Here is a 26,262-nt window from a genome sequence, read left to right on the forward strand (position 1 = left end):
CTGTCGTATACACAGCGTTAGTATTGTCCTTTGTCCAATCTTTGCTTAGTAACACACCATAATCACCCGACATCACATCATGGATGCAGTTTAGCCTCGTGCCCAGGAGGAATATTTAGCATGTATAGCATGAACTTCCATTTTTTCTATCTCACTGCCTAGAAACTATTCCATCCAACTAGCGACTGCCGTTGTCTCTAACTAAATAATAGCACGGATCAACTCCTGGGCAATCGCACTATCTGCGGGACATTGCGTTATTCTTAGGGTTCCTGGCTCTCTTAAGCAGTTTAATCGAGCCGAAGACAGATGGTGCATTGCCGGCGACTGATAGGAAACATGTTAGTGAACTGCATAACGTGATGAGTTTGTTATGATATACTGACTTCTCGAATGGTACGTGAACCGGTAAGTAGCAGGGGACCAGTACTTGCATCGAGTGTACCCGGCTCTCTTCCGATCCTTTCGTTTCTGCTGGGCTGAACTGCGTTTCTGCCAGGATGATATAGTGTGAAAACCTTCTTCTTACATGACCGAATGCGTTTCTGGTAGTCCAAAAAGAGATGACCAAGGTCATTCTTTCACCTGTCTGGGGCGCCTTGATTTCTTGTCTTGGGCGGCGTGAGGGTGTTACTGAGAGCCTTGAACTTCTCCTGGTACTTGTCTGCGGGATACTTGCCAGAGTCTCACCTCGTCTGGTACGCTCTCTTCTTGTCCTCCTCCATGCATCCGGGGAGGATGGTGTCGAACTCCCAAGCGTTTCCCTGTCCGCCATGCCCGACGAGGTACCCGTTCTTCATGGAAAATTGCATGGTCGCATTCCCACCATACGAGGCGGATGCGACGATCGGGCCCACGCCTTTCTCTCCGTCGCTGTGCCATCCCATCTTCATGTTGGGGTAGTTTCCCATGGCGAGCGCCTCGTTGAACTCGGGCTTCCCCGACCGAGTATCTCGGTGACGAGGGAGCGGCAGCAACTGCCGGAGTGGCCTGGCTGGGGACTTAGCCCTGTCGGTCAGGGGTGCTTGGAGGCTCTGCTTGGTTGAGAGATTCGTTCTGCTCTCGAGCGACTAGAGCTTCTTGGCATAGACCATCTGCAGCTCCATGAACATCGTCCCTGAGGAAATATACTACCCAATCCGGAAGCAACGACGAACACCAATAGTGTAACATGGCCTCGGCGGTCTATATACAGTACGTCCCTGTATTGGCCATACTCAAGAGGACATGTAGTCGTGCAACGGCCTTGTCTGCATGAATGCCACCAGGGCTGGCAGTTGTGCCTTGGCTAACGCCGGCCGCAGCAGCCGCAGCTTCTTGCTATTGAACTAGGGAGGATGACAGGGCGACCTCTTGAGCCTGCGCGACAAACGATTCGTTGATGGTATGGTCGGCAACTTCGAGCTGCCATCGCTGGTAACCTCGAACCGCCGTGGCTGGCAGCCTCGAATCACCGTCGCTTGGTGTCGAGGATGGGTCCCAGTTGGGAAAGCTGGTGCTTTGGGGCGGATTGGCTCCTCCAGGCCAGCCGCTCGTCCCCTAAACTGCGACAGCAGTCCCCCGTGGTCTTGGCCGTCCGCTGTCATCCTTGTTCTCCTCCTCGTCAGCGTCATAGCCAAGGTGAGAGTGGCCGGCGGCCACGATGACCCGGTATCTGGGGAGCTGGGCATCCAAGCGGAGGAGCTTGATCTCCTCGACGACGGCCATGTAGATAGTCTCGTGGCGGGCCTTGCGGCGCAGACTATCTCTCTCCCCTGGTCCCTGCTTGCTTGGGATGGACGGCGACTTCCTCCTCAAGTGCATCGCGCTCAGTGCTCTCTTCGACAACCGCGGGCTTAGCCTCCACAGTTCTGGCTGACTTGGGCTTCGAAACCTTTCGTAGATGAGGGGGAAGTTTGTCATCATCATCAAGAATAGTCGGGCCAGCTTCGCGAACGTCACGAAAGTCGGGTGTGTCAGTCTTGAAGACGGGAGACTCGATCTTGATCTCTGGCGAAACGCTATTCTCAATGCAGTGACGTGAGGCGGTTATTGCTCCGCCAGAGTTTCCAGGACATCAGCAGCAGCTTCTTCGTAGCCCTTATATGCCATAGCCTCAATGCCGTCGGGTACTTGGCCATTTTCGACGGCTTTTTGACGTTCTTCAAGGCTTTTGATCGAGTCCGGGCGGACGAATCGTGCGGTCAGAGCAGACCAGAGTGGCCACCAATGACGAATCGTCCATTAAAGACGCTCTCATCGCCAGCATCGCCCATGGTACTGTCGGGTTTCTCATCGTCCGAGCCCTCATCACCATCATCACAATCCAAGGCAGAAGGACTGGCGGCTATGGCGGCCTTGTTACCGGGGAGCTGCGTCATCCACAACAGCATCTTTGCCTCTTCCATAACGGCATTGTAGATAGTCTCGTATCTAGCCTGGCGGCGTATCTCGTCGCGTTCCTGGAGGGTACTGGCTTGGACGAACACCGCAGCCTTGGCCTCGCCACGGCTGTAAGTCGTTATGATTCGGAATGAAGGGACGTAAAGCTGGTCCTCTACCCACTGGATAGTCGTATTGACCTTACTCGATTCCGTCTTCTGCTGGTCGATGCTATCACCCTTGAATATAGTAGCAATAGGGGTGGACGGCTTCGGAAGATCAGTAACAATGAGCCACTTGTTGCTCAGTATCTCGTAGGACTGTTACGACCTTCGTCGAAGTACGCATCGTTCGCGAACCGTCCGTCTAGGAGCCCAAACCTCTCCTAGACGGCCGGCCGCTTTCGTGCTTTATTCGGTCGCATTTCGGTCTCCAAAGAGAACTCAAAGACCACAAACGGAACGGGCTATCTTTTAGATAATAAAAGCATGTCCTGCCACACCTTCTTTACTCCAGTAAAGCACGGCGGTATACTCCTCAATCTCCTTATCGGTAAGCTCTTTGGCCTTAGTGTGCAGACTGGACTTAGCCTGCTTGTCAGCTCTCTTGTTGTCATCGCTCCAGGACTGGACTCGCTGGATCTGCTTCTGCACAAGCTCGCATTGGATCTTGGCCCTCTCTTGAGCATTGCGGTAGCGGCTGCTCTGGTAGTGCTTGCGGCAAACATGAGCCCATCGCGCCCGAATGCGGCGCCTGTATCTTTCTTGTTCTGGGCGGTTGAGGGTGACCCCTGGGCCTGTATGGTTGGCGACAGTGGCGGGACATGTCTTTGGTATCTTCGCAGTGGCTGCCGTCGCAGTGGTTGCCGTCGCAGTGGTTGCCTTCGCGGTGGCTGCCTTCGCGGTGGCTGCCTTCGCGGTGGCTGCCTCGACCGGCGGTGACTTCGCCGGTTTCACGGCGTACGAACCACAGCAGTACGATCGCCCAATGGTTATTTCAGATCGTAACGCCGTGGAACCGGACAACCCCTTCTCCTTGTATGGAGGCAAGACATGCCGTCTGGCAAAGACACGGCCCCGAGACATAACTGGGGTTCTTTGAACCTGCATACGGTCAGTTTTCCATATTAAGTTGCACTACGTGCGTAATTATTGACGTACCACTGTCTCTTGCAACTTCCGGCCGTTCCCGTATCACTCCATATGGCTTCTTCCGACGGCGAAGAAGGTCCAGGGGAATACTCAGCTGCGGCTGTGGCCGCGGCCATCAGCTGTGGTGTCTTCCCCGGGACTCGCCATGCCGAAGGGGGTCTGTAAGTTAGGATGTTAACGCTGCGCACTTCTTGATAATATAGTGCATATCACTTACGCGCTCTGGCCCGATCCATGGTGCCCGGGGTTTGGCTCTGTCTATGAAGGAACTTAGTCAGTATAATCGATGTTTCTTTTGGGGCACCGTGGTGTACTTACCGGGCCGCCAACCTTGGCTCGATATGTGCGGAGGGCCCAGACTCGGCTGTACATTTTCTTCCCCGAATGGAATGGCTTCTTCCAAAGGGTGGAGCCTATCGATGCGCCAACCTTGGGCTCAATATACGCCGAGTCCGGGCCCCAAGCAGTATACTTTAGAAGGTATTCGCATCTGGTGGCTTCTCTTCTCATCCTGGATCTGCTCGTCTTCGAGCCGGGTCTCCTTCCTCCCTGGTGATGCATGGAGGTTGAAAAGGCCGGACAGGCCAAGCTAAGATTCTTGATGGCGAACCCAGAGGCACGACATCGGTCATGGTCATGACGAGCTCGGCCTGTCCAGCCTTCAATGCTGATGTTCATGTTGAACATGAATCTTGTGGTTCTGATCTGTTGCGTTGCTCAGTATCACAAGGGAGAGGTAGATGATGTCGCCGAAAGGAGGCGCAAATGCCGACGAGGATAGTTCGGGAGTGGTACTGGAGGGATAGGTAGGCGACTTCGTCAAAAGAGGGCGTAGACCCAGCCGCCCTTGAGCTGGGCAAAAGAAGGTTCCCTACTGCTTCCAAGTATTCTTCGTGTTCTGACGAAGAGTGTGGGCTGTCTTCGGGGTGGAAGCTGAAGTCGCACTTCAGGCTCAGGTCGTGGTCGGATACGCAGCAACGCAGACGGGTAGTATTCCTTCTTCACTTTCTGGGGGAATTTTCTGAGGCGAGAAAGGCAAAGGCTAGTCATTGTTGTGGCCGCACGTGGCTGCAGTTGTCAATGTCTTTGGCAGACCTCCTGCTACTGCAGTGTCCGTCAGTGACGCCTGCAACATCATTGGGCTTGTAGACTCGGTGACGGCAGCCACCTTATTGTTATTGTTCTTCTGGACCTTCGGTAGTGACCCGGCTTCGAAGGGTTGGAACCGGTGGAACGAAACCTTGGACGTCTAAGTGGTGGTTGTGTCGGGCGGCGATTCCTTTAGCCGGCTCCATGCTATATAATCAGCTTATCGCGACTAGGTAGGAAGGCCCTGACAAGGCTTTTCTCTCGCAGCCTTGGTCTTTCCGCTAAGACGACTTGCTTTGGTTGCTGCTGCTAGTAGTAACCGGAAACAGCGTGTCATGTTGGAGGGAAGCACCAATATTTCTACTTTGTTTCTCTGTACTCCTTTTCTTCCTCGTGTTTGCTCTTTCTCTATTTTCTCGTCTTTATTTTCTCCTGTTTGTTTTGTTTTGTTTTATTTTTGTAGGCATATAGTGTCTTCGCTGGACAATTGTGGCAATCAGCCATCACCTCTGAGGACTTTTTCGGGTATACAACCGGTTGTTTGAAGAGCTTGGTCGGAAAATATCATGGGTTTCTGGCCTTCTCGATATTCCCCCTTGAAATGTATGTAGAGCTTCAAGCAGCAGAGACTGGGTGACTGGACTCCGAGTAAGTGCTGATTAGGGACTGGAGGGGAGTGGTGTGCCAAGGGAAGGTACCAGCGGCATCCATCCATGACTTCCAATACGAGCTGCATGGAGACGGCATTGGACGCAAGCTCCGTGCATGCCGCGAGAGTCGAAACGCATGACAGGAGATGGTCATTACATCCCTGCACCCTATGGGATGCAACATTTCCAGGGCCGTTGATGTCTTGACTATCGTGGCTCTGATCGCTGCAGCCAGGTCGAACGCCTCTACCACCCGGCCAGGTCCAATGCCTCTATTTTCCATCTATACTTTCGGCAGTCCTGGTCTTGTGCCTTTCGTTCGGAGCATGCGCCCAGATGCTGCGTCCAACTCGCTTTTTCCACCGCTATCATGCCTCTCTCAGCCTTGCGGATCGCAATTCTCGCCAGGGCGTCCTTCTGGTTGCGGCGTACCGGTTTGCCAGTAGATCCCAGGCGTAGAAGGATTATGATAATGCATGTGCTGGTGTTGGTGTTGGTGTTGGTAGTACCAAGCGTTTGCGGAGCCATGATGGAAAGCAGCAAAGGAAAGGTCGTGGTAAGGGTGGTCATGCAAGACAGTGTCGGAGTTAGACGTAGGTCTCATCGCCGTCCTTGTCGTCGGCGACAGAGCTCTTGGCGATACACGATTTTCTGAATACTCACAAGGTGGCTTTAATCACACTGTGATCATCGTACGCGACTAGGCCGCGGGCCGCAAGTAAGCCAGGGGCAGTCCTGTGGCTCAAGGGAAGTAATACAGACTTCCCATGGCTCCTGACTTTCGCAGAAATCTCTCAGTGTCCTGGACTGATGTGTTTGTTCTCCTTGGGGTTGATGTCATACTTCGCTCGCAGCATTTCAAAAGCCTCCGCCAAATCGTTCTGGTATCCGGTGTGGTATTTGCATTTCGTAACCCGCGGGATGTCGAATTGGAGGTAAACTAGCTTTATCGTACGGACAGGTTTGCGGTCCGGCTTGCTGACTGCCGAAGCCAGAGCAGCGCGGTAAGGAACGCTGGCCAGTTCCTGATCAGCTAGGAATACCCGCTGAACTTAAGCAAATAGCCGGTCAACGGCCTCGTCGTTTGCCTCTTCCAGGTAGAAGTTATACTTTGCCTTGGTGTCATGGGGAATCGACAAGAATGTCTCTATGACAAGTCCCAGGTCGCTGAAACATTTCAGTCTGTTGAACAGAACTGACTTATATCAATAAGCGGAGGAAACGAAACCAACCAGGACTCTTCCAGGTAAGTAAATCCCTCCAATTCCGCTCGGAGAGAACTGTTGTTGCGCCAATTCTTTCCCATCACTTGGTAGCACTCGCCGGCTTCCCGACTGCAGTACGTGTTGCGCACGTCGAGCCTTGGCCGCTTTCTCGGCAAGTCCACCCTCTTCTGCGGAAGTGACCTCGAAAACGGTAAAGAACAATGAGAACCTGGATACAGTACCCCCTGCATGTCGGTCGTCTGATCCGTGCTCGACACCTACGTTGGATGTAGAAGAACGGAAAAGCGCGATAGATTGTACCCATCACTCTTGCTGCTGTGGCCGACTCCTTCGGACCGACTCCTTGCTTCTGTATCATTCTGTCATAGCGAAGCTCATCCCAATCACGGCAACGCTGAGCCCAAATAAGACCAAGTCCTGCGTACTTGATGAGCAGATCGCCAAGGATCATAGTGGTTATACCAATGGCCAGCCAGTTCGGCCACGTGCTTCAAGGAGAGCCGCGGAAGATGGCGAGGCGGTACAGGCGTCGCCGGGAATTACGGCTGCGATTGTCTGTTCAGTCCGCTGTATTCTAGTCGAACTGTACCGACTGGCCATCTTTCAACTAATCTGATCTGTCAAGCTTTGCTTGCTGGGATCAGCCACCTCCATGCCTTGCTTGCTCGGGCCTGGTGAGTGCCGTGCTCGATCGAGCGGCAAGTAACGACCAATCGAGCGACTCCATTATGCTCGACCATATGCTCGTATCTCTTCTTCAAGCTCGGGCCTTCTTGGATTATGATAGCCCCCGTACCAGGCAGAACTATCGTTGTCTTTCTTCTTGGGCGATGCCATCTTGCCGAAGCTTCAATGCTGTAAGAAAGATGCGTCGGCAACTGTGGTGTTGGGAGGCATCTCCAGTATGGGCTTTCTCGTCTTGGGCAGCGCGAGGGTTAAGGAGAGCCTTGAACTTCTCCTGGTACTTTTCTTCGGTGTACTTTCCCGAATCTCTCTTCTTCTAGAGCGATCGCTTCTTGTCTTCCTCCATACAAGAGGCGGCGAAGGCGACGTCCACCTGCGCCTTGTACGCCGCGTCGGTGGGTGTCCCCGTCACGGCCGTCCCGGGGAACTGCCACTCGATGGACGCCTGGTTCGCCAGGAGGCGTTCCTGGTGGCGTCCGAGTAGCAGAATGCGCGAGGCACCCGCGGCGGCGAAGAAGAGGATGGTCTCGTACTCGAAGCGGTGATCTTCGCCCCGTTGCCCTGGCTGAGGCGTCAATACCGTTGGAGATTGCAACGGAGGAACATGATCCGCAGAATTCTGCGCAGCAGCAGCTCCCATCACAGGTGCTTCGGCCACAGACGCCAGCATAGAATTTGAAGATCCAAGTCCGCCACTCCATGCGCAACCTTGAGCATTGGCTAGGTGAGTGCCTTGGCGCCCGTGTCCTCTTCTTCCGCTCCTCATAGGTATCAATGATATTTCGGAACGCCTCATAGAGTCGCCGCACCAGTTCTTTGTCGGTCCCAAGATGCACACCGTTTCGATCTCGGTCGTCTGATCCGGGCTGGAGACTTACGTTACCAATGGCCAGCTAGTTCTGCCATGACCTAAGGTGCGTAAGCCATATTACCAAAGATATGATCCTTAAGGTATTCAATAACTTCGCGGTATCCTCTCATCTGCTCTGTCGTATAGAGACATAAGACGTCTGACCCGACCCAGGCGCAGTGCCCTGCCCACCATCGTGCACCGGGTCCTGCACCGGGTCCTGCACCGGGTCCTGCACCGGGTCCTGCACCGGGTCCTGCACCGGGTCCTGCACCGGGTCCTGCACCGGGTCCTGCACCGGGTCCTGCACCAGCTCTTGCACCAGCTCTTGCACCAGCTTCTTGCACCGGGTGATGATCCGGGGTCTGCTCGGGGTTGTGCTCCAGATGGAATAGCTCAGGGTTATGCTCCGGGTTATTCTCCGGGTTATTCTCCGGGTTGTGCTCCAGGCTACGCTCCGAAATTAGCTCGGGGTTCTCCTCGGCCTGCTCGCGATCGTACTGTGCAAAGTGCCGCCGTCACCGGGGCTTGGGGACCAGGTGCTTGGATCTGGGGTCTATCGCGGGGTCTGGGACATCAAATCTTCGATCATCGAAGGCTGCGAGTTCTGCACAAGACCCGAAGTCTTGATGTGCAAAGCCCTTGGGTGGCGCTTGTAGGTGTTACTGTTGTTAATGTGCTCCTACGAGAAGCTGAAGCCCGACGCGGATGGGGTCGCAGCTCGAGAGCCCCTTGTAGACGGGGCATCCATCTCGAGCGCGATGGGAGAGCTTTCTGCATCCTCATTATGGCGCCTCGAGGCTCTGGAGGATGCAATGACCATCGACGTCGAATTGGCCGTCAAAGCCGCCTGCATCGCCCATGTTGCTAGCGACGTCATCGTCATCATCATCTTCCTCGGCAGCATAGTCCAAGTTCGAGGGGCCGGCGGCCATAGATGGATCCATGGTACTGGGACCCAGTTCCCGACTGTTCGTGCCAAGAGCCCGGACTTGGTGGCATCAGTCGATGCCCTTTAACAGCCGATACATGAAGGACTTGATGATCTCGGCAACCATACATGGAGGACTTGATGATCTTGGTCAGCAAGACAACTCGCTCACCAGAGTCATCATCTTCCGTAGTCTGATCCTCGTTCCAGATTGTATCGGATTCTGGAGAGTACGTTGTGAGGATATTTTGATCTTGTAATCCTTTATCTGATCCAGGGCATGGGTGAATCTGACAAGCTTCTCTCTCATGGAGTAGAAGAAGTTGCCGCGCCCATCATCTTCTGGCACGTCGGACCTTCTGGGGGGCTTGTGCCAGCAGTCGAGCCTGCCGGGTCTCCCTTAGCCGGAAAGTGATCAAAATCTCGTATGCAAAGGCCGGTACCGTATCTGGTTTGTTGTCGGGGGATACAACGTTCGAACCGTCGATGAACAAGTAAGGGGTGCAGGCGGTTCTGTTTGTGTCCCACAAACCGGTTGAACTGGAGGCATTCCCTCCTCCGCTTCAAGATGTTCCTCATCCCATAGTAAAATTCCATGTAGGCCGCATATTGAACTTGCTTCGCTTCGCAGTCCCTCTCGGCTCTTGACTTCTTGGTAGCTGGGGACGATGAGGGAAAACCAGGCCCCGGCGGGTGCGGGACCTGAACCGAACCAGATATGCCATCATCGTCAGGCGAGAAGCTAGCCAGACGTGTATCCGGTGTGCCATTGAACGAATCGGCAGCGCCACTGGACGAGTGAGGAGGCTGGGGTCGGTTTGCCTCCAGAATCGCTAAGGACTGCAGCCTTGAACTCGTCACTGAACTCTTCGTTGTTGAAGAAGACCCAGTCATACTGGTGGAGCTTATGTGAGTTGAAGCAAGCCTCGAACTGTGCGATAGTGTGAACCATGGCGACAACGTCCGAATTGCTGATATGTCTCTCGAGAAGGAACACTTCGCTGTAAACCAACTCATCCGGATTGACGGAGCGGCCGAATTCGAGATGGTTCTGGCAGGATATCGATAGGCATGTCCATCCCTCAGTGTACACAGTCTTGCTGTAAGTAGCACACCGATTGCAGGACTTTCCATCGCACCGGAACTCACCGACGAGAACTGGCTCCGCATCATAAGGTAGATGAGTGCGGCCTTGGGTCGGGATGCATGTTGATCCAGAAGCTCTCTGCTTGATAACTCGACAGGATCAACGTGGCTATAATCGCGGACCCATTTCAAGGGATCAATTTGCTTGTGTTCGCTGTGATAGCCGTTGTGAAGCTCAGGGCTTGGGTACACGAATATGGTAGGTTCATTTCCGATGTTAATCATAGGCGATGCCGCGCCCTGCAGCATTGGATCATCGCGTGAATAAATCGATACCATCAGGATAAGGAGCAGCAGACCGGCAAATGTAGCCAGATCCCTTCCAAGCGGCTCTGGCGGCCTCCTCCATGATCTTTCTTATAACGAAATCTTGGAATTCGACGCCGTCGCTGAGGGACAGCAGCGGGTCCCGCACGCAGCTGTACTTTGCTGCCAGTTCTTTGACAACCTCCAAGCGACAGCAAATATCTCCGGGTGGCCTGCAATGCGTGCCATAGCTCGGCCATTTCTCTGCGGCAGCTCTGCGTCCGATAGCAGCAACCAATGTTCAAATCTTCGAAAGAAAACATGAACAGAGGCAGTCGCAAATCGTATTCATCATCTCGCAGGTGCAAACTTTAGCGCTCGGCAGTCTTATCCAGGGCACGGCGCGGTTCCAAACAAGCAAAAGAGGGAGAGAGAAAAGCTCCCTTGATCTGCTGAATCACTGCAGCAGTGTTAGTAGCCTCGTCATGGAATAGTGAAACTCGGGATCTCGATGGGACTTACTCTTCATTGCTCTATCAACAGCGGCATCCAGGTCCGGACCTAGCTCGCGGTAGCGCAATGTCAAACCGATGGCCATATATCGTGAGATTCGGGGAGGCTGCTGATGATGCAGTTTCGAGCTCCTCTTTTCGCGCCTATCCTTCTTCATGGCATCGCTGCTTTCGATAACAGCAGCCGGTGTTCAAACCTTCAAACGAAAAAGAAAGAAGAGGGGAGGAAGCAAAGAACAGGCTACATGGGGTTCGTCGCCCGCCGTGTCACGAGCGCCAGAGCCGGAGGGACACTCGCCAAAGCTCGAACTACGCCTACGCTGACGAACCATCACATCACCTTCTTTAGAAGGAGACGACTTCGACATGCCTCTCGGCTGCATCTCGTAGATACCAGGTCCCGCATCGGCACTAGCAGACCCCTTTCCTCTCCCCATTGATGTTCTTGCTGCTACTGCGGCAAGTCGACCAGCTCGGTCATGCTGTCGTGGCCGTTTCCGTTGCCGTTGCCGCCGCCCCAGGGGAACTGGGGGAAGTGGTTGCGGAACGATGCAGCGAAGCGGACAAGGCCGACCACGAGGAAAAAGCCAAAGATGGTGCCGACGGTGATGGCCACGATGGTCGTCGTGTTGCTGTCCTCCCCGCCGAAACGGACAAGACCGAGCACGAAGAAGAAGCCGGTGATGGTATGGCCTCAGGGTAGAGGTCGTGCTCGTGAGGTCAAGACCGCCAATGGTGTGGCCACAGTAGAGGCTGGGGGCTTCACGCTCCTTCTCGGAATGCTTCCAGTATCCGTCCAACTCTTTGCGGCGACGACGGAGGTTAGCATTGAGCTCCGCAGCTCGGATCTTCTTTGGATCTTGCTCGGGGCCATGCGCCAGCTTCTCAACAGGGCCATACGCCAGCTTCTTGACGCGAGATGCACAGTCTTGACATAGAGCATGAGGTTAGCTAATGTCGTGGAAGTACCATACACGGCGCTTGGGAAGAAGCATATTGACGCTGAGCGTATGAACCGGCGCGTCGCCAGAGCGCTCATAGTAGGATCGGCTTATACACCTCTCCGGTGTTTCGTTCGGCTCTGCGCCAGCAGGCTCAACACCAAGGCCGAGCACGAGGAAGAAGCCGAAGATGGTGCCGACGGTGATGATGGCGTAGGTCATCGTGTTCTTGTCCCAGCCGCCGCTTCCGCCAGCGTTAACATCGGTGCTGCTGGGCGTTGCCGTTGGCGAGAAGGCAACGCAGCCGGGATTGCTGGTTGTGGCGAGGGGGGTCATGCTGCTGTTGCTGCTAGTTCTGGTTCGTGAATCTACCACGAACTGCGGCTCGTCCAGCATGGTCACCACCGAGGTGGTCGCGAAGCATCGGTACATCTAAGCTAACATGAGCCTGTCGAAACGGTCAGTTACTGCGAGACTGGGGCCAAAATAAGATGTTCACTTACAGTAGTGTCACCTCCTCAGCAAGACCGGGCGCTTTCTCCAGCCCTTTTCTTCAGCCAGTTGAAGCAACTTCTCGTCGGCTTCCTGATATCTTTTCAAGAGATCTTCATCACAGGCACCGTCGTGGCCGGCCTGGCGGCAAGTGAGGCATGTCTCTGCCTCGCAGTTCCAGCACCACAGGTTGCTTCTGGGGATAGAACGGGGCTTGCGATGGATCCAATGTAGAGGTGCTTGGTCCTGCGGTTGTCGCCGACTGGTCGGACACTGTGGCGCCGATGACATTGGTGCGACATCCGACCTTCTCGTCTCTGTCTTCTGCAGGAATATACACCTTACATTCGGGTCCGTAAGGGTATAACCCTCTCCGGGCCCATACTCTTCACGAACTGCAGCTGGATCGCGACGACTCTGGCCATGCGCAGTGTCTTCTTTCTGGTCTCTTCTAGACCTCCGCTGCGCTTGGCCTTGTCGCCTCTCGGGCTCCGCGTTGGACAAGCCAGATGGTCGACGGGGCTGGGGATCGGCTAGCATATCGCCCACTGCGTCGAAAAGCACCTCGCGCTGAGCCGCGTCCATCAGGAACAGACGACGGAAGCGACTATAGGCGGACAGGTAAGTATATGTTTACTTTATGTTGTACGTACCAACTGAAGAGAGGACGACTTACCAGGGTCCTGGCCACAGCACTTGACCGGTTTCTACTTTCCCCTGTCGCTGGGCAGCGGGCCATCGAACCTTGGAAGTAACCCAGTGCCAGAAGCTCATTGAACTTCTCGGACTCAAGAGTCCGCGACGGAGCCTTTGCTGCACCGGGGACGAAAAGAGACCGCCAGTGACAGCGCTTCCGGCTACCTACCAAGAGGTAAATACATACCATCGACCTTGGCAAAACTAGATGGCCAGGCGGTACAGGTCGTCGTCGCAAATCATGGGCCTTGGGCCATGCAAGTTTCTTGTGTCCGAGTACCGCTCTCGGTGTTGGAACAGCTGGAACTAAAGCTGTTCATATTGCTCCAAAAGGGGTGCCACGTGCCTGCGCGCACGAACCCCTTTTCTGTTTCATCAAGAGGGGCATACGATGCCCCTCGCAGCTAGCACTGTAGATAGGCATGAACAACAGAATATAGCAATACAGCACCACTTGAATCCCCACTTGTACGTACGTACGAAAGCCCATTCAACACTCGGTCCTCAAATCGTCTCAGAAACTGAAACAGCTTCTGCGTCTTGCTGGTTAGTATGAGACTTGAGTGTTGTAAGCACGAGACGAAACGGACATCAGCGGGGGAAGAAATGCGTATAACGAATGAGGAACGGAACTCGGTCAAGTACACTGAACCAAGGTGGCTGGCGCATTACCAAAGCGCCGCTCGGCCTCGAACTCGCTGAAGTCTTTCCAGTCCTGGCTCATATGTATGAACTCGACTTTCGTCGAAGGTGCTGTTCTGGGAAGGGAAAAAGAAGGCGAATGAGTGGTCCAGAAAGATCAAAACATACGTGGCGAACGAATGCGAACGAATGCCAACGTATGTGAACCGGGATAAGAGAAGCGGGAAAAGTACGTGACGACGAAAAACGTGCCTGTGAACCAGGGGGATCTTTGGAGTAGCCCACGCTCAACATGAAAGTTGATGTGAGATAGCAAATTTGCCAAGGCCATGCGGTGAAGTCAAGTGTGATGGAAGATGTGCAAGCTGAGATGAGATGAAGCAAAGCCAGAATAGGATGGATGAAAGATATGGAGGAGGGAGGAAGCGTGCAACCTACCTTTGCACAAATAATATTGTGTCCTTTGGGGGAAAGTGCTGTGATAATGCTTTGGTGTTGTAACAAACCTTGGTTGCAAGTCTATGGGGCTTGCGGAAAGAAAGAAGAAGGGCAAGGATAAGTGAAGAGGAAAACATATAACTTACTTGCTTCTGCAGATGCGTGATGCTATGTCAGTGTGAGCTGATGTGATGACGTATTCATAATATGTTAATGTATGAAAGAAGGGAAGATGAAGCACGGGTGGTAGAAGGAAGGAAAGAGTAACTCTTGAAGAGCGTATGCGTAAGTGAAGTCCGTTCGGGACGAGAAGGTTGAGTGTTTAGAAGAAGAATGTTCAAATAATAAGTGGTAGTTGTTGGAAGAAAGGAAGACGGTGTGTATTTAAAGGAGATGGACATATAATATGTTGAAGGAAGCCTTGAATGAAGGAGGGTGGAATTCTGAGACCAAAGGTAAAGAGAAGGTGAAGTTGTTGGAGGAAGGGAAGAGAGAAGATCGGGGATGGGGGGAGTAAGTGAGGTATTTATACCCCCAAGGAGGGAGTTATTAACCTTGAAAAGTGACTATAGGTGATGGTTGGATCACACTCGAAATTGACCACTGATTCAGCACTTCTGAGTAGTGCCCTAAGTCAGATCGTGAGTCACTGTTGGTGTTAAGGCCTGGCCTGATGACTGTCGTCGACAAGCAGGTAACTTGCTGATGGGAAAGAAGCCACAGAACACACAACTTACCAACATCATGAGTAGTCATGCTTTGTCTTGTACTCTCATTATCAAAGCGCATGAGACACCACGCGTTGTAATAAAGAGTCAAGTGAATAGTATGACAGTGCCAAGTGGCTGGGAGCAAGGAGTAGAGGTTTGGTAGTAATAATGGGCACTTGTGGGTATATACCTTCCGGTGATTGTCACGCCATGCAGGTTATGCAATATTCTTGATGTATGGTGCGCATGCGGCCTGGGGTTGATGCGAAGGCGGAGTAATGACGAAGTGATCTCAATGCGAATGGTATAATTGTAGATACCCCGGGGGATGAAGAGGTGAAAAGTTGAATGATGAAATGCCGAGGCGATGGAAAGGTGAGCTTCATGTAGGGCCAGGCTACGACCAGGTAATGTCTATTGACCATAAGGTCCCAGTAGGGTCGGCGGTGGTTGAGGGAGTTGGCGATGGCTGAAGGAGTCGGCGGTGGTTGAAGGAGTCGGCGAAGGTTAAAAGAGTCAGCGAAGGTTAAAGGAAGGAAAAGTAAGGTGCTTAAGTACTGGGATAGTAAGAGTGAATACTTGCTGGAAGTGAATACTCTTTACGACTAGTTGATTTGGCTAGAAGTGAATACTCTTTACGACTCGTTGATTTGGCTAGAAGTGAATACTCTTTACGACTAGTTGATTTGGCTAGAAGTGAATACTGGTGACGAAGACATGACCCAGGATCTTTATTTGGGCTGCGATCCTGGAGTCACTGGAAGAAGGGATAGCTGCATACTTTCTACTACTAGCGACGGCAGGATCGATGCCACCTCGAAATAGAATGGGCTTTGGTTGCCAGCGCATATGGCATGAAACCCCCTCGGAGAAGCTCTCAGTGAGAAACCAAGGAGTTGTCACATGAGACACCATAGCTCTGATTAGTTGGGTGTGCTCAGAAGTCGGGGCATCTGGTATGTCTTGCTCGTTCCGACTTCAATTCTCATTTGAACGAGTGGTGCTCAACTGGATTCCTTTGAGAAGATAGAGGTTGGATATTGTGTGAATATGCAGTTCTTGCAAGGTTGAACTTATGTATACGTTTGGTCCTTCTACAGTAGGTAGGCTTGATGGCCAGTAAAGTCAGGAAAAGTCAGTCCTAGAAACGGTCAAACTCTCAAGATCGAGCTTGCTGACTGGAGTGTGGCCTCGAATTATTAATCTTAGTAGCAGTGGGTGAGGTGAAACTATGTGTGAAGGCTACATAACCACCTTGATGCACGACCTAATGCAAGGTTAACAAGCAGATTCGAAATACTTGCTATTCTGATATAATTATGTTGTTGCTTCATCTTGCCAGTAGGTAAGTTTGGAAACAACACAAGAAGCATTCACACTTTGAGCGATGTACCATGAAAGACCGGAAACATATGAGGCACAAAGAGACAATCAGAACACCTTCGTAAATAGAAATTATTTCACAGTACAAAAAATGGCCACTGAGCAGACGTGCATATACTCACCGAAATAAGTAAATATAACGAGTTTTATTTGGGCTGGTCGGAAGCGCTAACAGCGGAACGCCGAGCATAGCCGAAAAAATTGCCTAATCGGGGTCCAAAGCACCGGAGGTGACGTTGATTTTCGGTTTGGCGGTATATTGGGTATTCTCCAGGTCTGGTGATTTTCCAGACAGCCTGGACAGCATGATCCGAGTGTTGGGGCCGATATCATTTTCCTCCTGGTCACAGAATCTCAGAAACGGGGCTCAATGTCAGGATGGTTGTCTGACTTGCCTGAGGTAAATTTGAGCCTAGTAAATCTAAACGGAGAGTACTATTGGAAATTGAAATGATGGAGAACGGGAAAATCACTTGGAGTGGCAAGTTCGGTCGGCACTTGTAGCAGAGCAAGCATCACCGGTCAAGTATGGGTTATGATTGTGAACCAATGTCCACAGTCGCCATCGCAGTCCTCCAGCTCACGGCATGCAATACTACATAGCGACCAGAACTCTGGGGAAAATGTACCTATGTAGCAATACGGTCAAGCAGTAAACATGTTCAATGCTAATTCTTGGAAGACAGGCCCATCAAAGACCAGCCTGCATGTTTATGCTATCTTGGGGAGTGCTTGGGGTGGCTGTCATTGTTCTTTACTGCAGCAAAAAAAAAAAAGTGATGACCTCGGATGTTTGTGCGAACTCTGGTTTTGCCCCAGCCGCTCTCATGAAAACGTGAACATTTCGAGGAGACTACTGTAGTAATAATTGAAGCTGAAAGTAAGAAGCCAGCCTGAACACATGCTTATTTCATCTCAGCCCCTATTCTGTGTAAAGACATCAAGAAGGAGGTTCGAAAGCTCTGAGGAATGATGGCTGGGATGTGACAAGCTACGAGTAGTGCGACACTGACAGTACAGTGTAAAGAGGGAGACTAGCAACACAGATCGGCATCCAAGGACTCGACAGAACCGAGGAAAGCGACAGTTCGCCATGTTCGAGTAGATCTATAGATTCACTGCCACGAGAGCTATAAAATCCAGGGTTGTGCGTAGTGTCTCGCGTGTGATGCCTGCCTTTGCACCGGGTTTCTGCTACACGACTTCTTATGTTCAAGTGCGGATGGACTTGAATGACTTCAATTAAATCAACCCACAACGGCGACGTCGAAGATATATTGCTTAACGAGTTCCCGTAGAGCCTCATCTGTCTCTATCTCGGCTCCCTGTTTGCCACTGTAATACTCTGCTGTCTTCTTGAACGACCATTCCTTCAGCGTATCCAGTAGCTCGTAGATACTTGGCCGATTATTCGGGTCCACAGCTATGCAACGAGCGACCAGCTCGATTAGCTGTGGGTCATACCCCGGATGAGTGTTCCGGGCCCATTGATCCCTTGCGCCCATCTCTTCTCGCACTTCGTCGGCTTGGAGCCAGTTGTCCTCTAGTATGATATTGCCCATCCGCTGTTCCCATGTCAGTTTCTCAGGGGTTGTCCAGTCTAGTGCCCAGTCTAGTGATCACTTACCACCCCAATGCTATGAACATTTGCGCGAGTTGCCGGGTTGGATAGCCCCTTCGGCGCCGTGCTGTAGCAATTGTTAGTCGTCTTGGTTTCGGACGATAAATCATATTCATGATTACGTACCGCCGTACGATCTGCGCCTTTCGGTCAAATTTAGGGGTGTCGTTGATAGTAGCTTCCGTGCCATCGTGGACGTAAGCCTCGTCGAAGCTGATCAATTTCATGATAGGGACGAGGCTGTGCTCCGGCCTATGATCGAGGCCGCCAAACAGCCCTGTGGTGTGATTACCAGGGTGGTGAACTAGGAGTAGGAGGAGAGCATCTAGAATAGCGACCTACAATGGCTGGGCCGAATGGCTCCATGGGAAGCAAGGAGCGGTTCGATGTCATCCCGTGCTTCTTCTGGGCGCATGTATCCCCAGGTGTCGCGGTTTAGACCAGGAGGCCACGCCATGGCGGCACAGGCCCTAGCAGCTATCCCCAGTTAGCGGAAACTCTTCATAGCAATCTCATAGTGTATTAATTACCGCAAAGAAATAGACGTATGAGAAGGCGGTTGGGAAACCTGTCTGGACGCTGGTTCTCGTCCTCGTTCATGTGGGTGGTACTCTATAAAATAGTGTTGATATGGTAGACCCATCGGCATTAGAGGGTTAAGGACGGGCTTGAAAGTCTTCGGCTCTGGCGTCGGTTCTGGGTCATCACTCAAAGCCTTGAGGTTAACCACGTGGTTGGCATTTTGTAAAGCCTACCATCCGTAGGTAATATATTTAGTAGATGCCAAACAGCCTCTGGCTTGGAAGATGTATCGTACCTGAAGTATTTGGACATCTTGTGCTAGAGGCGGTTGAGGGTCTTCTTCAAACGCCATCTTTAGCATGAATCTTTCCCATACCCAACGAGTACGCCAGACTTTTAAGCCCAAGAAGGACGGTTCGCCAGCCCGATTTCTCGACGCCTTCTAGGCGTACCTTTGGATCATTTGAGAAGAACTGTCTTGCAAAATCAAGAGCTACTTTTTCCGAACTACTATCCATCTCGATGTGTTTCAATAACGTGTGCAGTTATCTACTGAGATCCGAATCAGGGAGTGACGTCTTAACCTATTCATTGGATCATCGCTAGGGGGCTAAGCAAGCAACACAAGCAGGAAAATATAGAAACAAAGACATCAAGCAAGGATTCCGCGCCGGGACGGCACAAAGCACACCCATTGCGGTCGGTATTGAGAAAGCTGCAATAAAGAACTATATATATCCACACTGAAAGGGCAGTCTCTATTTAGGAACAAAGAGGCCCCCTGAATATGGAACACAGAGCGATCTTGGTGCCAAGACGGTACGCACAAGTAGCACAAACTAGCATGATAAACCGATGCACCACCAACACCCGGTCTAGAATAGAGCGATCTACTATTGCGCCGTCAAGTCGGCATCGCAATCCAACTCTTTCTCCCGTCCTTTTCTCTCTGGAGAACCACTCATGCGATTTGTACCAGCTGGCCTCTACGTGAGAACGTGTTGCATAGCGGTTGTTCACACATGAAGACAGGTATGTACTGATTGAGACGCTATGCGGGGGTGGAGACAGTGGGCACAGTGGGTGTAGGGTCTCTAGTAGTAATGGAAAGCAACGCTGTCTAAAAAGCTTAACATGACTGCGCCAAGACACACAAATAGGAGCAAGTCTCTCCTTCAACTGCATACATGCCTGCTGTCGTGCGCTATTCCAGACATCTAATGCAGCACATATACGACGCAAACAAGCATCATCTAGTTCTGTTTCCCTGTGTTGCCAATGCGAGTTGACTTGACGTCAACACGTCCTCTTCGCGTTTCGCTAATCAATCATAGTGGGGGTCCAGAAAAGGGCCGCTGTTCCTTATCCCAGCCCACTTTCGGCCAGCCACCAGGCAGGGTCGACACGGGTGGCAGAGTGTATCGCCCGTCACACTCGCTTTCTGTGCAGTTGAGACCACATAGACCCCAGACATTACAGTAGCAGTCTTCCGCCGAGGGGCAATGCACGGCTTCTTGGCCAAAGATGACTAAGAATTGATGTGGTTAATAAATAAACGTGTCTCGGATGCTGGCAGGCACAGTGGCCCCTAAAACCAAAGTGGGGGGCCGGCTAGTAGGTGGCGGGAAAAGAAAACTTACTGTGCCAAGCGAACTCGAAAACTCTCCCGCTCAAAGCATCTTCGAGGGGGGTATTGAGTAGCCACTCGAGGAAGTGCATATAGTCCTCCCGCGGACGCCGGCGGATCGCCTCCCGCGTGACGGCGAATTGAGAGCAGCAGCTCACAGCGACCACGTCGGGCACCGGGTGGCCGGGCAGGGAGCTGCTCGAAGGAGTCCTTGTAGACCTCCTTCGCTGTCGGCACGCCCCTTCTCCTCCTCCTGGGCACCTCGGTCGTCTGCGCGTCCTCCATCGGCCGGATCTCTGCGGGGCAGCCGATGACCCAGACGCAGCGGAGGTTGACGTAGCCCTGCGCGCGCAGGTAGGGGAACTGGAAGTGCTGCAGCGTCGCGAGGCCGTCGTAGTCCGGGTCGTCGTTGTGCCACGCGAAGCGCGACGCGTGGAAGAAGACGAGGCTGTCCGCCAGGTCGTCGTAGTTGTTGACGATGTGCGTCAGGTACACCATGGCCTCGCGGCCCTTGTTCTGGGGCACCCGCAGCCGCGCCTTCGGGTCATCGACGACGTAGATGCTCTTCTGCCATTGCGGCGGCAGGTGGCGGTGGAACCAGGTGGTGTTGTCGCTCTTGGTGCTCGCGACGACGACGTCGACCTCCCGCAACGTTGGCGGGTGTTGTTGCAGTGGGATTTGCACTACGGCTTCGCTCGTTGGCGCAAAACTGGGGTAACCGGGGTACAGCGACCAAATGAACCAGGAGAAACAAACGAGTACAGCGCATGCAACGACAACTCGGCCTAGAACGGACCTAGCGGGTATCATATTGCGACCTAATCCGACAGTCAGGTACAATGTTATAGAACGGCACGAGACTCTTCCCTTCGTGCCGTCTCCAACATTGTCGTGACAAGAAGGATTGAAAGAGGCTCAGCCAAGACGAATTTGGGCAGCCGAAACTAATGTAGGCGTCTGTCTAGGGGCCGCGTCTACCGTCATTTTGGGACCTGGCTCCAGCGCTTGTGCTTGTCGATGATCCTCATTCCCTGACCCTCCCAACGCTGGTCGAGCGCTGGTCCTTTCTCCGAGCGGAAGCCGTCAAGGAAGCCCCCTACCCGACCCCTGCCAGGTGGAGCGCAAGGGCTCCTGGTCGACCAATGACGATACTAATTACTGCATCGGCTACCCGGCCGCCCCCGTATTCAACTATTTGGAGCCAGGATCAGCCGTAGACACCCTTGGCGATTACGAGGAGCCCCCACTCGACACGACCCAACTGCTCGGTTTCAATTTGCACGACTCGCTCTCTGTCGGTCAATATCATTGTGTGCGGACTCGTCGAACTACTTATATACGAACAGCATGTTGATATGTCGTCGATGACGGTATGTCAGCATTTGCATGCTGCATATCTCGTTTTGTGTCTTGCGGAAGTAAGATAATCGAGATGGCATTGGGGTGGGTTGCAGTGCAAGATGGCGCTGGTCGTGGTGCATTTCATTCTGACCAATTGGGGGTCGGTGACTTCAACCAACTGTTTTCAGCCGGATATATCCAGATCTCAGAACTAAGCGACGTAAGCTGGACGATATGAGAACCGCCAATCAGTAGTCCCCTTGGGTACTCTTCACGGTAGCACGCTGCGTAGGAGGTAGACAGGAGGGTGTGAGGGGCTTCGAGGCGGGGAAGACATGGGGGCCAAAATGCACATGTGCGAGGTTGGCCTATTCGGGTTTCCTCTTTCTCACCAGTATGTATCGCATTGAATACGGAACTTGTGCTCTTCAGGTAGGCTGCGATGAAGGGGTTGCAGAGATAGCTTCGCCTTTCCCATGACCAAGAAACCAACTTGCAATGTCTTCTACCCAAAGGCAGTGTCCGTAGAAGCAAGCGGCGTATCTGCAGTAACGATAGGCTATTGACATCTTGGACGCTTATAAGTATTCTTTCGTTGGGCGGAGGATTACGGGTTGACTCAATCTACTTGACTGGTGGCTTCACAGTCGGGCTGGTCGCTGACATTGCAGGCATGTTATGCCCTGGGGGATCTTGACCTTGGCCGGGCAAGATGTCCTGTTCATAAGTTCGCCGGTTCGCGCATGTCTTTTGGACCACTGCGATCTCTCTCAATTATACCCATAGCTTACCAGGCGTCTAGCATATACCCAACATGGTGTCTTACGAGTACCTCTTCCTCGGGTAACTCGCATTGGTCCTCGTGGCCCGGCGACAGCTGTACCCCAAATCATTCACAGGCATCCCCCGTAACATAAGCCATCCGCCCACTGCATCGCCGGCGACCTCCCCGAACTTATGCCGGTCATCAAGGCGACCAACGAGGACTCCACGTCGATATTCGCCATCACGCAAGCTAGCGGCTGGCAACGGTCGTGACGGCCATCGTGGCGGCGAGGAAGACAAGTTGGTCCCGCGGGGGCTCTTCATGAAGAGTGAGGTCGACTAACTCGCCGACATGATCGCGCAAAACATGCATACGAGCACTCCCAGATGGGCGCAGAAACCGGCCACGTACCTTCCCTTACTTGGTTCGTCGGGTACATGGAATCCAACCCCTTATCCCTGAGGACCTTCTTCTGTTATATAGCGCTTTTAGGGCCATTCCTATGGTGCTATGGGCCAATCAAACTCATCATGGGGATACGAAGCCTCTTCTACATATTAACCCCTTTTGGGGCATGTTTCCCAAGCTCGTGTGATGACAAGGGGCTTTCAGGTCTGAATACATCCCAATGACTGATCTGGTCTAATAATCTTAGCATATGAAAGAGTACATTCTACTATATAACATTTTTCTGTGGGTATTAATGCACCTCTATATCTTGTACTTACCCTCAACGGCTCTTCCTCAACTCCTCCAGAACGCTGGATAAGCGAACGAAATTGAACTCTTCTACTGTCTCTTCCCATATCCGGTCCGTCAGCTCACGCCCCTCTGGCTTGTACCAAATCTCGGGAAGTCTGCTCACTTTGTCAGTATGGGTTCTTCTTGCGCGTCATGACCCCCACCACCCCCTGAGGAAAGGGGGCGGGCTGTTCTTTGGCCGAAAGAGAAGTTGACGACTTACGCTTTGACGGCCCAATCACTGACAAACCCTCCATGACTCTCCGCTCCATACGAAAGAACTGCATCGATATAGTTCGAGGCCCCCGCCTCTAACGTCCTCGCGATCAGCGCCTGCATCACCCCCATGATCGCCTTCACCACCACGCCGCCCCCGCGGAAGAACGCAGTCCCCTTGGTCGCGCCCGGGTTCGACAGGTTGACCACGACATCGTCCGGACTGACGTACTCGGCCGCGAGCCGCGCCACGAACAGTGTGAGAAGGATCTTCGACCGCGCGTACTTGCCCATATTGCCGATGGCCTTGGGGTCCTGGAAGGGGGGCAGAACCGGCTGATGTAAGGGGACTTCGGCCGACCAGACGAGGTCGGTGCTGACCACGGACAGGACCGGCGGCTTTCCGCTTGTCTTCTTCTTCCCCTTGAGCACGGGCACCAGCAGCACCGTCAACAGCACCGTGGACAGGAAATTAACTAGGAGCGTCACCTCGCGGCCCGTCGCCTCGTTCGTCGTGAACTCGGTCTGGATCAGCCCCACGTTCAAGATGACGTAGTCGATCCGCGGCAGCTCCATGTCGCAGCGCTGCGCGAATGCCTGCACCGAGCTGTACGACTCCATGTCCACGATCCAGATGGAGACGGTGGCGCTCGGGAACCCTTGGCGGAGGGTGGCCGCCGCCGCGTCGCCCTTGGCCTGTGAGCGCACGCCCATGACGAGGTGCGACAGGCCCCGCGCCAGCAGCTGGCGCGCGGCGTCGAGGCCGAGCCCGACGTTGGCGCCGGTGATGATGGCGACGTGGTCCTGGAGGCCGTGGGCATCCTGGGGGAGCGCCTTGGGGCGTGTGAATTGGCGGGAGAGAAAGCCGCGTAAGGTGGCTTCGAAAGCGGCTTGCCTTCGAAGGCTGGCGGACATATTTGGAGTATCGTTGGTGCTGGTACCCATTTTGCCGGGATGAAGTCTTTGTTGTAAGGGGCTCTTAATCTAAAGTACCAACTGACGAAAGCTGAGAACTGAGAGACTCATTGATACAAGAGAGATATGTCAGAAGCGAACAGCATCAGTACAAGGGAAATCGGTTCATCAAATATATTCTCAGAGACACTGCGTGCCTGTAGGCAAGCCTCCAAAACGCATAATACATGACAGACCCATATTGCACCTGTCGGAGTGGTTTGTAATTGAAGACGCTAGACACTCCAGTGGCTGTTGCTAGTAAGGCTCTCTCTCTCGTTTCGTTACTTGGTTATGCAACACTTCCGAAAGGGGCGTCTAGAGTGTCCCTTTGATGTGTAATACGTGCGTGACTTGGGGCGCAGTCCATCTGTTGATGAGAAGGAGATGATTGTACAGTGGATTGAGTTGCTGTCGCAGTGGAGGATGACAGCGGTACATTTTGTCCCGGCTGGTGCCCTAATCGCCTAAGCTTAGGTACTGTCTCAAGCCCCCATTGACCCCCAACCGACGTGCTGGCGAATTAATTTGATTGCTTACCGATCTCCTCGCACTTCGGACCCTTGTGTTCTGCGAAGTGCCACAATTTGCGGGAAGCCGTACATTAACTGCATCACTAAATGCATCGCATCTACCTTGTCACCTCTGTATGTGCTAGAAATGGCTGCTGGTTTTAATATAGAACAATGCGCAGTCTTGGAAGCAGTACGAAGAGGCCTTCGAAGGGAGGTAATGTAGAAGGCGCGAGCCGGCGTCCGAGCCTTGGAGCAGCGTCAAAGGAACCGGATTGCGGTCTATGGGAGAAAAAGCGGTGGGTTGCTTTACGTCTCTCGGATGGGTGCCCAGGCCCATAATGATTCCTACGCCAGATATCGTGCGACCCCAATAACACAGTTGTGGGCATCGTCCGCGACAAGCCCCGGACCGACAAAAGGGTGGCAGAAGAGCTCCCGGGCCGGTTCAACATTACCATCCTCCAAGCGGACATGACCATCTATAACTAACTTAAAGTAAGTGTGCCTAATGCATGCATGCATCTGAGCTGAGAACCGTCGGGTGTGTGTGGTGGACTAACCAAGGTAACCCCCACCCCTTTAGAAAGCCGCCGAGGAGGCGGTCCCTATCCTAGGCGGCAAGCTCGATTACCTGATCGCCAACGCGGGATACGTCTCCATGTACGATGGCTTCCACGGCATCGGTACCCTGTGAGTTATTACTCTCTATCCTCATCGACGCAGAAAACGTAGTCGACCACAAGCTGGGAGGTAGGTACCTACTTCACTGACTGACACTTACGCGCGTCCATTCCCCCAACGGAAGCGGCACCAAGAACACCCTCGAGACGCAGCAAGACCTGCAGAAGTCAATGGAGACCAACGTCTACGCCAGCATCCACCTGTACAACCTCTTCATGCTCCTGATCCTTCAGGGCGAGGCCAAGAAGGTTGTGGTTATCTCGAGCGGCCTGGGCGACACGGAGCTCGCGGCCAAGTATGACCTCGACGTCGCCTCGCTGTACGCCATCAGCAAGGCCGCCATGAATATGGCGACGGCCAAGTTCAGCGCGCAGTACCGGAAGGACGGGGTGCTCTTCCTGAGCCTCTGCCCGGGCATGGTGGGCGTGGGCCGCTACGACAATGGCAAGTACTTACTCAGAAGAGAGGAGAGACCAACTGCATGAGTCTGGCTAACCATATAATCTTCTCTTTCTGTGCCACTATAGTCACCCCTGAGCAGCAGGCTGGCCTGGGTCGGATGATGCAAGCGTTCAGAGAGTACGCGCCGCATTTCGAGAAGCCAGCCACGCCTGAAGAGGCCATCCGGGATGTGATGAAGGTCTGGGAGACCTCTAGCATCGAAAACGGGAACGGCGGAGCTTTCCTTTCTCATAACGGAAACAAGAAGTGGCTGTAAAGGAGAGGTTGAGTCAGGCCCCGGGCTCGGCGACCTCCGCTTTGGTAGCCTACCCCTGTATCTTCTCGAGGGGCAAGCCAGAAGCTTGGAAGAGGGAAGGGGTCGCACATATAGCGCAGGTTCAAAGTCACTGGGGAGCGATATGCTACACAATAGTTAAACAATAGCCTAAACTGGCCCGAAGATGCCAGTGTAGATGTAGGTTAAGATGGATTACCTCCTCTCAAGTTGATCATGAGCTCCAATTGTGACTCCGTATGCGGCCAAGTACCAAGGTTAATCTTGCTGCAAAACGAATGAGAAACCACGGAAGGGAAAAAATAAATAAATAAGCAGGTGATAATGTTTGACCAGAGCTCGGGTATATTGAATGATGAAGTAAACTCCAATGACTGCTAAAAACGGATGGTCT

General features: G+C 53.0%; 11 protein-coding genes across 11 annotated transcripts; 1 reads left to right on the top strand and 10 right to left on the bottom strand.

Annotated features, from left to right (window-relative positions):
* Positions 1-686: 686 nt before the first annotated feature.
* PG994_001412 (uncharacterized protein) lies at positions 687-911 on the bottom strand (the record flags this gene model as incomplete). Its single annotated transcript, XM_066852821.1, has 1 exon — positions 687-911. One exon carries the CDS (start codon positions 909-911, stop codon positions 687-689), a length of 225 nt encoding a protein of 74 aa, XP_066720962.1.
* Positions 912-1,539: 628 nt separating this feature from the next.
* PG994_001413 (uncharacterized protein) lies at positions 1,540-1,803 on the bottom strand (the record flags this gene model as incomplete). Its single annotated transcript, XM_066852822.1, has 1 exon — positions 1,540-1,803. One exon carries the CDS (start codon positions 1,801-1,803, stop codon positions 1,540-1,542), a length of 264 nt encoding a protein of 87 aa, XP_066720963.1.
* Positions 1,804-2,183: 380 nt separating this feature from the next.
* PG994_001414 (uncharacterized protein) lies at positions 2,184-3,446 on the bottom strand (the record flags this gene model as incomplete). The annotated part of the gene is made up of 2 exons (XM_066852823.1): positions 2,184-2,681; positions 2,886-3,446. The coding sequence occupies 2 exons, from the start codon at positions 3,444-3,446 to the stop codon at positions 2,184-2,186; spliced, it is 1,059 nt and encodes a 352-aa protein (XP_066720964.1).
* Positions 3,447-5,497: 2,051 nt separating this feature from the next.
* On the bottom strand, positions 5,498-5,779 carry PG994_001415 (uncharacterized protein; the record flags this gene model as incomplete). The annotated part of the gene is made up of 1 exon (XM_066852824.1): positions 5,498-5,779. The coding sequence occupies one exon, from the start codon at positions 5,777-5,779 to the stop codon at positions 5,498-5,500; it is 282 nt and encodes a 93-aa protein (XP_066720965.1).
* A 1,698-nt stretch (positions 5,780-7,477) lies between these two features.
* Positions 7,478-10,337, bottom strand: PG994_001416 (uncharacterized protein; the record flags this gene model as incomplete). Its single annotated transcript, XM_066852825.1, has 7 exons — positions 7,478-8,027; positions 8,204-8,511; positions 8,839-8,980; positions 9,072-9,165; positions 9,299-9,684; positions 9,734-10,038; positions 10,092-10,337. 7 exons carry the CDS (start codon positions 10,335-10,337, stop codon positions 7,478-7,480), a joined length of 2,031 nt encoding a protein of 676 aa, XP_066720966.1.
* A 960-nt stretch (positions 10,338-11,297) lies between these two features.
* Positions 11,298-12,183, bottom strand: PG994_001417 (uncharacterized protein; the record flags this gene model as incomplete). Its single annotated transcript, XM_066852826.1, has 3 exons — positions 11,298-11,539; positions 11,592-11,774; positions 11,823-12,183. The coding sequence occupies 3 exons, from the start codon at positions 12,181-12,183 to the stop codon at positions 11,298-11,300; spliced, it is 786 nt and encodes a 261-aa protein (XP_066720967.1).
* Positions 12,184-12,297: 114 nt separating this feature from the next.
* PG994_001418 (uncharacterized protein) lies at positions 12,298-12,864 on the bottom strand (the record flags this gene model as incomplete). Its single annotated transcript, XM_066852827.1, has 1 exon — positions 12,298-12,864. One exon carries the CDS (start codon positions 12,862-12,864, stop codon positions 12,298-12,300), a length of 567 nt encoding a protein of 188 aa, XP_066720968.1.
* Positions 12,865-17,395: 4,531 nt separating this feature from the next.
* PG994_001419 (kinase-like domain-containing protein) lies at positions 17,396-18,643 on the bottom strand (the record flags this gene model as incomplete). Its single annotated transcript, XM_066852828.1, has 7 exons — positions 17,396-17,713; positions 17,776-17,836; positions 17,896-18,046; positions 18,112-18,246; positions 18,300-18,381; positions 18,434-18,520; positions 18,587-18,643. 7 exons carry the CDS (start codon positions 18,641-18,643, stop codon positions 17,396-17,398), a joined length of 891 nt encoding a protein of 296 aa, XP_066720969.1.
* Positions 18,644-19,619: 976 nt separating this feature from the next.
* On the bottom strand, positions 19,620-20,728 carry PG994_001420 (uncharacterized protein; the record flags this gene model as incomplete). The annotated part of the gene is made up of 2 exons (XM_066852829.1): positions 19,620-19,819; positions 19,954-20,728. 2 exons carry the CDS (start codon positions 20,726-20,728, stop codon positions 19,620-19,622), a joined length of 975 nt encoding a protein of 324 aa, XP_066720970.1.
* A 2,027-nt stretch (positions 20,729-22,755) lies between these two features.
* PG994_001421 (uncharacterized protein) lies at positions 22,756-23,927 on the bottom strand (the record flags this gene model as incomplete). The annotated part of the gene is made up of 2 exons (XM_066852830.1): positions 22,756-22,882; positions 22,990-23,927. The coding sequence occupies 2 exons, from the start codon at positions 23,925-23,927 to the stop codon at positions 22,756-22,758; spliced, it is 1,065 nt and encodes a 354-aa protein (XP_066720971.1).
* A 1,107-nt stretch (positions 23,928-25,034) lies between these two features.
* On the top strand, positions 25,035-25,850 carry PG994_001422 (NAD(P)-binding protein; the record flags this gene model as incomplete). The annotated part of the gene is made up of 3 exons (XM_066852831.1): positions 25,035-25,141; positions 25,257-25,580; positions 25,619-25,850. Coding segments are annotated over 3 exons (663 nt in total), but the record flags the coding sequence as incomplete, so codon positions are not given.
* Between the last annotated feature and the right edge of the window lie 412 nt (positions 25,851-26,262).

The sequence above is a fragment of the Apiospora phragmitis genome (assembly GCF_038363925.1).
Source record: "Apiospora phragmitis strain CBS 135458 chromosome Unknown utg000002l:1.0-5516284.0:1.0-5523493.0, whole genome shotgun sequence".
Classification (NCBI taxonomy): Eukaryota; Fungi; Ascomycota; class Sordariomycetes; order Amphisphaeriales; family Apiosporaceae; genus Apiospora; species Apiospora phragmitis.